The following is an 11984-nucleotide window of genomic DNA, read 5'->3' as shown; positions in this document are numbered from 1 at the left end:
TTTCTTTCTTTTTTTGTTGGAAAAGGGGACATTTTATCAAACTCTTTGCATAAAACTAGATTTACACTAATATTACCTGCATAATCTCTGGTTTCTATGACAAATGTTTCACTGCAGTGGTGGATACACCGTGATTGTCTGTCTTCAGAATGAAAGGGTATAATTGAAATCTTTCTACATGCTCTCTAATTCTCTTCCCTTTTGTGCTTTCTAATGTGATTTTAAGATTTTTAAAGTATTACGTGTCAATCAAAACTTTCCAGTTACTTAAATCTTAAGAACTTTAAACAATAGTTAAATCAGAATCATTCTTTCCAATCTTGTGAAGTTCATATAAAGCTCCATCCTCACCGTGAACAACCATGAGAGTTAAATTATGAAACTGATGCTGATCATTGTAGTTCTGGCATCTCCAGTTTGTACAGACAATGACCTTATCCTGGTATGCTCACATCTACCCCCCGTCTGTCCCATTCTGTCTAGTTAATGGATAAGAAGTAGGCCACAGGCTCTCACAAACAACTTTTTCTTATATACTGGTTTCAACTTTGATGCGTTCATCTGGCAGATTGCATTTCCCAAAGATGTTTTCAACATTATCCCCCATCCTGCATGATCTTCTACACTGAACTCACCACTCCCCAAACAAACTGGAGTCTAGTTCCTCTTTCAGTGAGTCTGAGTTGACTTGAGACCTCTTCAACCAACTGAGTATGGCACAAGTGGGGCTGCGAGACTTACGATGCTAGTCAGAAAAGGGCAAACTTTTTCCACCCAGACCTTTTGGACAGTTGGACATTTTTTAAACCATCTTTGGACACTTGGATCTTTTGACACTTTTAGGCACAACCTCTGCTTAAGAAATTCTCTACACTGAAACCATCAGACGGTAGAGCCTATGTATAATGGTTGAGAGCCAGCATTAATTGCCAGATATCAAGATATTTTGGGGGAGAAGATGCCTGGATTAAGAGAATTATTTCATATAAGTTTTATAAAAGTAGTGGAAATATTAATTTTGGTATTCTTAACTATCAATCTACAATAGATAATCAAGAAACACTTGTTAATGCACTAATTAATGAACAAAATCATAATTTAAAATATTCAATACGTGTAGCCATTGTTAATAATGGAAATTTCCAATAATTTGAAATTTCTCTTGTTTAAACAATAAAGTATTAAAAAGCTTTTATTTCTCTCAAAAGCAATTCTATGATAATAGTCAGTATTTGGGAGAATAAAAGTTTCATCTAAAATAACAAGATTTTTTTTTTAAAGTAGATTTGAAGCAATGATATTTAAAACAAAGACCACAGAACTAGAACATCTTAAATTTTTAATCCTTTCTTTACAGGTTACCTCGACCACTTTTGATTAAGAAAACTGCAGAAAGTTAGTAACTGCCACAAACGAACGCCAGGCGGTGGCCCGTGTCAATTTTCCACAGAGTCCTGCTTTGCGGGGTGTCTGAATGCACTGCTCGGGGTCTCTGCTCACACTTACTGGAATCAATCGTGGCAGATTTTAGTCCACAGGTCGCTTTTCCCCTTATTTCTTTGTAAACTCTTCAGCGTTCTTACAGAAATTTTTACGGTCCTTAGAGTATTCTTCAGCTAGGTCAGCCCGAAGCGGGTGCTCAGGCTGGGGGTCGTTCACCAGTGCTATGAGGGACCGGATTACTTGGTCGGTTTTGGTTGCTGGCTTCCAGTTTTCAGCACTAATTACCGGCAGACAGACCTGCCCCTTTTCATCAATGTTCGGGTGATAGATCTTTGTTTTAAATGTGATCTTCGGTGGTTTGAATGGGTACTCTGCCGGAAAGTTGATTTCGATTCTGAAGGTCCCATTGTCATATGGAGGGTTGTCAGGAACAATAAGCCCTTGCCAAGTCAATAAATTAGCTTCATCAATCTGGATGTTACGGAAGTTTTTCATTCCACATTTGCGGATTTCTTCAAGCTCCTTCATCAGCCTCCTGCTGGCCGCCATCTTGGATCTGGTGCTGCTAAAATAACAAGATATTTTGAGGAAGAAGATGCCTAGAATAAGAGAAACATCTCATATGTAGTTTTTAAAGAATCGCATCAGAAATATTAAATTTGGTAACCTTAATTATCAACATGGGTCCTAGGATTACTGCTTACTTTGCAGTGACCCATTCTAATTATAAATTTAACGTCTATGATTAGCTCAGTGCTCATTTTTATCTACCTTATATGGATATAGACCTTAAAATATCACCTTTAGAAAAATTATTCATAGTATTGATTTAGATTATTGTGCAAGACAAAGAACACATAAAAGTAAGAAATTTCTGCCTGACTGGATCATATTTAATTCTAGGTCGTATGTAGTACATTTGTTCAGTCCAAATTATCCTTGAAGTGCCTAGATATGACTCTTCAATTAAGAATATTGAATGAGTTTCAAGTCCACTCAAAACCACGTTATAAAATTAATGAGTCAAGTATTTAATTAAATTAATTTTGGATGGCATGGTTGACAGTTATTGCTTAGTATGTCTTAATAAATCGATAATCTATTTCTTCCATGAGGAAAACATTCTGTCTTTAAAATAAAATATACTAAACCCAGGCCTATTCTAATAAAATGATTTTTTTAAAAATTTTGTTAGTACTTTTATTTTTCTCAAAGGAAAAGCACTGAGAGAAAATTGGTATGATTATACTTCATCTTATGGATGTAAATTTTCTAGAACTCCTTCTTCAGATTTTACTTATATCATAAAAAGCTACTTCATTGCCATGAAATATCTCTATGAGAGTCTTTTTCTCCCCCTTTTGGTACTTAAATTGTAGCTAATGATTTTCTTGGTACATTTTTGTGGTACAGCAAGCTCATGCACTGGGTTGCTTAGGAATTTTAAAGTGGTGCTGATAATTAGGGCTAGTTGCTTAAACTGATACTGCATAGGCACCTTCAAAGCATTATGAAGTTTTCAAAAATGACAGGAAAATGAAATAGCCATTTATGATTAAATGAGTTGTGACTACTGATTATCCATATTATGATTACTGGAAATTTACTTTTTAAAATTGTACTATGTCGACATCTTAGCCTAAACCAGAATGTAGAATATTATCTTCTTTATAGCACGAGCAAAGCAAATATCTCTTGGTATTTTAGTCCTGAGGAAAATTCAGTTGTTCAATTAAATTTCCGCCTTAATTGTAAGGAATGAGTTGACTTTGTAAATTTTGGATATATTATTATTCCTTCTCTGCTTGTTAAAATATATGTAATAATGCTACATAACAGAATTATGGTAGAACACAGAAGTAGTATAAGCTGAATTCTTTCATTATATAGATCACATACTAAGAGCTATCTCATGTTTCTTTTTATTATTACGAAAATCAGACAGAAAAGAGAAATTGATTAATTTTAATATGCAAAATCATACTAAGATACTAGAAATTAAAAAAAAATCTCAATATAAATTCTACATTGAGTAACCCAATTATTTTAATTGCAATAATTGAAGGAAAGGCTGTCTTATTCCTTCCTAATGGTACAGTGATACATTAGTGCCTTGACTTGTTTTTAAACCACCATAATGCCACAATCATTAACTTTTTTCATGTAGAATATTTGTTTGAATGCTTCGTATTTAATAATTTTAACATCAAGTGTACTTTCAAGATACTTAAAATATTATCTAAAAATTCAGAATTTTTCTCACAATACACCATCGAATTTATTCTTTGATTATTTTTGCTACTCAGACTTGTACCTGGCCTATTTCCTTTTGTGGCAATTCGGAAGAAATTATAGGGTAACCTCCTTGACTAAATAAGTTTTCTTTTCACTTTTTTGTAAGTTATGCATGATTTTGGACCTGAATTTTCAGAATGAATATATATATATATATATATTTGCAGCAGCACAGCTGTAGATGAAAGCTGAATGTGTGAGTGGCAGGGAGGGGTGGAGGCGAGCGTGGGAATGGAGATTAATTCTCCTAACACCTGGAGAAATCACTGAGAGAGTATTACTGAATAATTATGTTATCCACTTAGACCTCTCTTTAGGAAGCAACCGTTTCTTTATCTTTATACATCCTAAGAATTCTGGTCAGCCGGGTCTATAGACAATACCACAAAAAGGCAGTTGCAAATGCTTCTATATTTTGTAAAAGATCTTCATGTATATAGAGAAAAAATGTGGCATAGATTATTGATTTATTAAGACACGCTAAGCAATAACTGTTAACATGCCATCCAAAATTAATTTATAAATGGATAAGTAAATGTCATTAATGTTCTAAAGAAACATGATTCTTCCAAGATTTTTGTAAAAACTTAAATAATTTTTATACATTAGCTATGATGGATATCAGATATAAGATTTTTTTTAAAAAGTAATTTTCTAAATAAGCATGTTAAGAAGAAAAAGTTAACTTATAACCAGAACAATAGTGAAAAATCGTCCGTGGTAACTAATCATTAGATAACCCATACGTTGAAATTAGCTTATAGGGTATTTAAGAGTGACAATGGATTTTAGGAAACAAAAAAAAAGCCTTTGATGTGTAAGACAATGTCAAGTGATTTAATACACGTGTAATTACAGTACCAGAAATGGGGAAAAGTGCGAATGTGGCAACAAAAAAAGTTGAAGAAATAATGATTGAAACATTCCTAAATTTTAAAAAAAAACAGAAAACCTTAACTGGGAGATCTAAAAAGGTCAGTCAATGCTGAGCTGAATAAATCCCAATAGGATCACACCAAGACACATCAGAGCTAAATAGAAAAAACAAAGTTAAAAAGAAAATCTTGAGGGGCCACCTGATAGAGTAGTGGTTAAGCTCACGCACTCGGCTTTGGTGGCCTGGGTTTCCCGGGTTCCATTCCTGGGTGTGCACCTACACCCTGCTCCTCAAGTCATGCTGTGGCAGCATCCCATATACAAAGTATATGGAGACTGGCACAGATGTTAGCCCAGGGCCAATCTTCCTCACACACACAGAAAAAAAGAAAATCTTGAAAGTGGGAGAAGAGATATATTGTATGCTATTGTATGTAGATAAACATTTATATGAATTTTGACTGACTTCCCAGGAAAGCAATGGAGTGGGAGAAAACACCGGAATGACATCTATAAAGTGCTGGGAGAAAACACACACATGTCTGCACATATGCACACACACACAGACACACACAACTGTTAACTCAGATTCTCTAACTGGTGAAATTACCCTTGAAATAATGAAGATGAAATGAATACATTTTTGGATAAATGAAAGCTTAGAGAATTGAGTGCGTATCCACAGTGTAATCCCGTTAGTCCTTATTCTTTGGCTATTTTTCTTATATATTTTACATTTATATCTAATCTTTCCCCGTGGTACAATGTTATAAGTTGTCCTATAGTCAGTTGCCCTTACATGATATTATTTTCACATTTACCCACATACTTGAGTTTTACTCCTTCCTGTGAATCTAAGTTAAATTTGATGATATTTTCCTTCAGTCTGAAGAACTTCCTTTATACGGTTTGTAGTCCGGGTCTGGATTTGATGAACTCTCTTTAAAGTTTACTGTTTAATGGCTTTACATTTAAAAGTTAAAGTAAAATTTTAGAAGAGGCATGTAGATAAAACTAGGGCATTAAAAGTTTGAAGTTGTATTGAACTTATATTAAAAATCCTTTGAAACTTGAAACTTAGATGCAACGTGCAATAGCAAAATAAAAGCATGGCTTGAATTGGAATGATTTATCTCCCGTTCCCCTGGTGGATTGGCTCAAAGTGCCTGACCACAGGTGTTTCTCCAATTGACATTCATTGGAAAAAGCTACCAAGTTCAATATCCCTTAAACTCTCATCCCATCCTTGCTGTACAGAGTTATAGCGCCAGTAAATAAGACCGGATGGGAAATTACATGGCAATACCAAGTGACCTGAGACAGTAGCTGCTGCAAAGTGGGTGTGAGATCATGAAGTACGGAACGAAACTATTTTCTGAAAATCTGCAAGTTTTCATTTTCTACACATTTTTATTCCGTATCCATTCAAGCAATCAAATATCCATTTTATATATCCAATCAAATATCCAATTAATCAAAACCCGTTGAAATAATCAAGTGATTATTCTGTTTTTTCTCTTTTTTTTGTTTCTACCTTTTTTTAGCTTCTTTATTGACAGAAAGATCGCTGGGTTATTTCTTATAGAGAATTATAACTTTCCCAGTCATGGACTCTCTCTGTATCAAATGTAGATGCATTTTTCTTTGGACCATAGATAAGTCTGTGGCTCTTATTTATTATGATATTTATGAAATATTAATATCATAACTTACAGTCAGTTCATAGATAAAGATGAAATAAGAAATGAATGAAAATAATGCCTTTTACATTTTGAAGTTTAAAGCATGCATTTCAAAAAGTGGTTCACATCTAGTACATAAGTTTATCTCAATAGATTTCCCACTTTTTAAAAGTTCCATGCAACTAGTTGAATACATGTTAATAACAGCAGGGTTTATTTTAATTTTAACCATTAGCAGTTATTTCTAAAAATATGTTTACTCCTTTCAGGAAATATTGAGTTTTGTTGGTACACATGAAAAAAGTCAGATATTTTGCATGTAATACACAAATATTTGAAAGCTTAAGTATATTTACTTCAAATTACCAAGAAGCTTACCAATTTTTAAAAATTAAGCCAATTTTGTGTTGTAATTATGTCAGAAATCCCTAGTTTATAGTTGTCTGTGATATTTAATATAAACATTTTAAAATTTACAATATGTAGATTCCCTTATTTTAGAAATGTTCGATCTTTGAAATAAATGAGCAAAACATATGAAATTATCAGTGGTTAAGATGAATCAATAAATACATCTTAATAAGTTAATTTCCTGAAAACTACTTTGTTGGCACGTCATAGCCTCTTTATTAATATAAGAAAAGTTTGGTTTGGGCTTAACAATAAGTTAAAGAGAATGAACTTAACCTAAATATTTTTTGAAGAATGATAATTTTAACAGATGATTTAAACTATCAGATGCCTTTTGGCAGACTCATTCCTGCAGTATTGTGGAGGTGTGCTGGCTTGGGGATGTTTTGGGTGGGGCAGTATATTGAATATCTTATACAGAAAGACCTACAATAGTAATTCAGGTCAACAGTAATAAAAACTCAATTAAACGAAGACAGAATGGACAGGAAAAAATGGCTTAGAGTCCTGAAATATTAGGATCTGAAAACCTTGGTGGTTGTATAGCTGGAGAGGTGATTTAAAAGAAGGAGTCTAGAATGGATTTCCATGCTGAAAAAGGGTGTTATTTTTTTGGATGAGTTGTTATCTCTGCGGATCTGGAGCACAAAAGTGTCTGGGCTAAACATTTGAAGCATAAACTCATTACAACATATGTGGCGGTTGAAGACGTAGGAAAGTTTGGCATACGGATAAAAACATCTTGACAATAAATTTAAAGGTTTTGGGAGACAGCAACAGTTAGAATTCGAGCAGAGAAAGAAGATGCAAAAACTCTATATGCATAAATATATTATATGTACTTTATACATATATATTTAAACTATATGGAATGGATAGAATGAAATAAGGAAAACTAGGGAAAGTGGTTTCACAGATGTTAAGTGAAAGTTTCAATTATTGTTTAGAATAGCAAAAGATTCCAAATAAATATAATTTGCCACCAGCAGGCATAAATTGCCTTATCATCATTGTCCTGAAAATTGCTCCTTTTGGAATGTGTTGTGAAATCATACAGAAATGATCACCAGAGAAACTGTGCATCTGTAAAGAGATACTTTCACTAATAGCAGCTACTAAAAAACATTGCTGGAACAGCCGTCATTGGGAACCGTCAGCAAAGGGGACCATTACAAAAAGCATGAGATAGAATAATGAGCTAAAAGGTGACACGGTCTCACGTTCTCCCATCACAGTAGGAAGAGCCAATATCTATTTTTGAATTCCTGAAGAGGGAAATTAGACTGTAGTTTCTTCCATTAAAATTTTTACTAAGAATACAGATTCCACAGTTACGTGTGGACTTCTAGTCAAGCGATGTTTATTTTTATATATGTATGTTCAGATAGCTAGAAAGACGAATGTAGATGTTATTGATACAGATATAGATCTAATGGAGTAATAATTAAAATAAAATATTTCAGAGAGAAAGAGATGAGATTTTTCTACTCTTCTGGAGAAGAACTCAAGTTAATGGAAAAACCACTATATTTCCCACATTTTAAGTTATAAGACCCGTTTTTAGCAGTCAAGACCTGCCACCTCCCTACAGTGTTTACTAAGATCAGTACATTGGACTGTATTACCGTGACGGCCATTCTCATCAACAGAGAAGAAAGAGGGAAGAAAGTACATTGACCCATGGAGCAACTGAAGTATTTGTAAGGAGCTTATTGTCTCCTTCCCAAAGCCAAGGGATAGAGATTCCAGAAGATTTACTATAAAATAGGAAAGACTGCTTCCCTGGTTGGATGTGTGTCTGCACGGTGGCCTTGCCTGCAGCATCTACGCAAACGTGTGCAGAGGAAAATAGGTGGAGAGATTTGGCCGAAGTTAAGCACCATACATTTCCACAATTTTGTTTCTCGTGGTATGAGAGCTCATCATGGAAAGTAACTGGCCCTGAGCAGCCTTGTTGACACTTCTAAAAGAGGTGCTCACCAAGTTAGGGTATCTCAATACAGTTGGATGTGAGTGCACCTCGTTTGGTGAGAGGTGGAGAGAAAAAAGAAGAGGAGCAGGAAGTCTAGATGGAGCTCCATTTGCCATATCAGGGAGCAGAAGGCGAGGAGGACCCCACAGGCTTCAGGAGAAACTATTCAGCACTCGTCACAAAAGCCAGCAGAGGGCCAATCAGTCAGGACAAAACAACAGGCCACCAGATGCCACTTAAGGAGATCCACCGGTCCTTAACCAAGGATGTCTGGTCCCAACACCAAGGATGGGACACATAGAAAGAGACAGAAGGGGAATATGGAGCACAGACAACTTTTCTCCTCCAATTCAAGCCCAGTGAAAGATAATCAAATGAACTAAACTTTGAATAGTATTTGAGTGTGATGTTTTAATACAAATAAGACTGAAATTTTTATCATGAAATAAGACTATTCTGCCAAATGTAATGGTAAACTTATAAAACAAAGGCCATTTGTTATTAAAGATATTCTACTGAGTGAGAATAAGAGAAGATTCTACATAGGACAATCAGGGGATCAATACTAGAAAAATAAAACAGATTCACATTTGTACCCTCCTGTTTGGAGATTCCCTAAGTTAATACCGACTTTTGTGAAGTCCCGTACATTTTTACCATTACCTTATGGTGTAGTTTTAGTTGTGTTTATTTTTACAAGGGTAAGTAACTCCAACCTGTATTTCAGAATTTTTACCTTTGTCTTTTTGCTAGGATTTGCTTGTTAGTAAATAACCAATTTAAAACAAAAGGAGGATTTTAATCAAATGAATTACTTTTTTATTTAGAGGAATTATGTCACATTGAATATAATCACCCTTTAATTAATCTGCTTGTAATTCTGTAATTTAGTACTTAGGAATGTTTTCAATTGGCTCGAGTAATCTAAATTAATGAGATAATTATACAAGATCTTTATTTCATTTTCTCTGTGTAATGGTGGACACTAGTAATGTTTTTCTGTTTCAGATATTTTCACATCAATAACATTTCTCTAGGACTATTGATCAGCTTATTGCTATTTGCTTCTTAAATACAGAACTAAAAAAGTCACTTGATTCAAGGATCTATTAATAAATATTCATCCAAAATCAAGTACCAATTATATTCAAAGGGCTCACAAAATTATTTTCAAAGGTAATTGCTTGGGAAACTAATATTTCACAATGAATGTACTCTTCAATTTCTGAAAACTAGACACAAAATTAAAATGTTGAATTTTAAGCATAAGAGCTTCAGTTATTCATAGGTCTGTCTTTAAATAAGAAAAGTAATAGGGGCTGGCCTCGTGGCCGAGTGGCTAAGTTCGCGCGCTCTGCTGCAGGCAGCCCAGTGTTTCATTGGTTCAAATCCTGGGCACGGACATGGCACTGCTCATCAAACCACACTGAGGCAGCGTCCCATATGCCACAACTAGAAGGACCCACAACGAAGAATATACAACTATGTACCGGGGGGCTTTGGGGAGAAAAAGGAAAAAATAAAATCTTTGGGAAAAAAAAAGAAAAAGAAAAGCAATAGTGTTATTCTGTTTTCAACAACAAAGAAACTTATTTGTATTTAGCAATATGGTTATGCATTGTTTAATGACCAGGATATGTTCTGAGAAATGCGTTGTTAGGTGATTTCATGGTTGTGCAAACATCACAGTGCGTACTTACACAACCCTAGATGGTATAGCCTACTACACACCTAGGTTGTGTGGTATTAATTTTATATGACAGGTGGTCCATCATTGGCAGAAATGTCACTATGTGGCACATGACTGTATTTAAAGATCTATCTATCCATGTATGGATTTCTAGATATATATGTCTACCTATGTGTGTATCTATCTGTCTGTCTGCCTATCTATCCATCTATCTAATCTATCTGGTTCCTATGTTCTCACCTGTGATGCCATGATCCAACGAAAGACATCATTGCTATTGTACTGTTACTCCACTCACATTACAACACTTCATTAGGTCAGCCTCCTCAATCATTCTTTTGTATACCTGATTTTAGGGTCACTACTTATGAACAAGAAGCTATTAATAAATTTATATCAAAATCAATTTTTGTTTAGGCGTTTTAGCAACTTAACTTCTCAAGAAAAATTATGATCCTGTTTACAGTTTTGTAACTGTAGGCAATTAAAAACAACTAAATATATTGAATTGCTAATATGTCTCAAGCACTATACTAAGTACATTATGTAAACAGTTTTATTTAATCCAAATATGTATAGTTACTATTATAATCCCCATTTTACAGAAAAGGAAACCGAGGTACTGAATAGTTAATAAATATGCCTAATTGCATAAGTAGGCAGCAGCAAAACTTTGATTTAAACCCACATTTTTCTCTCTGAAGAGTTTAAACTCCTAAATTTATACTATACTCCTTTCAGTTACAGAACATATCTGAGTGTCAGTTTCTCATCTAGAAAGTAGCTAAGTCATTTATTCATTCACTCAGTTAGCTATTTAACTAGGGTCGACTATGGGGTGACTACATTTGGCTAAAGGCGCAACTATTAACCAGAAACAAAACAGACTGCCCATGAGAGTGTTACTTTCTAGGGAGAAGCATCATAAAGTGAACAAAAAGGCAAATTACTATGACTTGTCACGTGGTGATTAGAGATTTGTCGAAAAATAAATCAGAGAAAGAAAGAAAGTATTGCAGTGGGAGTACTATTTCATATAAGATGGGAAAAGACTCTTTGCTAAGGAGACATTTAACAGTAAGACTATTCCAGGCTCAAACAAAAATAAATAGATTTAGGGGAATGTTCTAGGAACAAGATGTTCATCAGTCTGGCCAGAACAAAGTGAGCAAAGGGGAGAAAGATGGGAGACAGTTTCACAGCAAAGCCAGGGACTAAATGACATACGACCACGGAAGACACTCATCAATTATTGTCCAATCAGGAGATGGAAACTGCACAGTAATTTGAATAGGGGAAGTTTAGTGTAAAGAATTGTTAACTATTGCAGAGGATTATCTATGGAAGGGTAAAGAGGAAAATAAAAAACGTAGGAATAGCCAATATGGGCATAGCCACTGCTTTCTCTAGGACTTCAGGCAAGAACTCAAGGAAGGAACAAATCTGGAAGAATCCCCGCCCACCAGAGCTGAGATGGACACCTCTTTGGAGAGAGTGTAGTCATGACCCTCTAGATAGCAGAGAATTTTGCTGAGGTGCTACACTGGGAAAACTTTCTGGAAAGCTCCTTCCTGGGGTGCTGCCAGAAAATGTTCCCAGAGAGGTTGTGTCCACT

At 34.7% G+C, this 11984-nt stretch overlaps 1 protein-coding gene across 1 annotated transcript; it reads right to left on the bottom strand.

Moving 5' to 3' along the window:
- Positions 1-1322: 1322 nt before the first annotated feature.
- Positions 1323-2004, bottom strand: LOC103567764 (ubiquitin-conjugating enzyme E2 L3). Its single transcript, XM_008544496.2, has one exon. It carries the CDS (start codon positions 1990-1992, stop codon positions 1552-1554), a length of 441 nt encoding a protein of 146 aa, XP_008542718.2. The 5' UTR covers positions 1993-2004; the 3' UTR covers positions 1323-1551.
- Between the last annotated feature and the right edge of the window lie 9980 nt (positions 2005-11984).

This window comes from Equus przewalskii, chromosome 31, assembly GCF_037783145.1.
Source record: "Equus przewalskii isolate Varuska chromosome 31, EquPr2, whole genome shotgun sequence".
Classification (NCBI taxonomy): Eukaryota; Metazoa; Chordata; class Mammalia; order Perissodactyla; family Equidae; genus Equus; species Equus przewalskii.
This window is presented reverse-complemented; position numbering and strand designations above follow the sequence as displayed.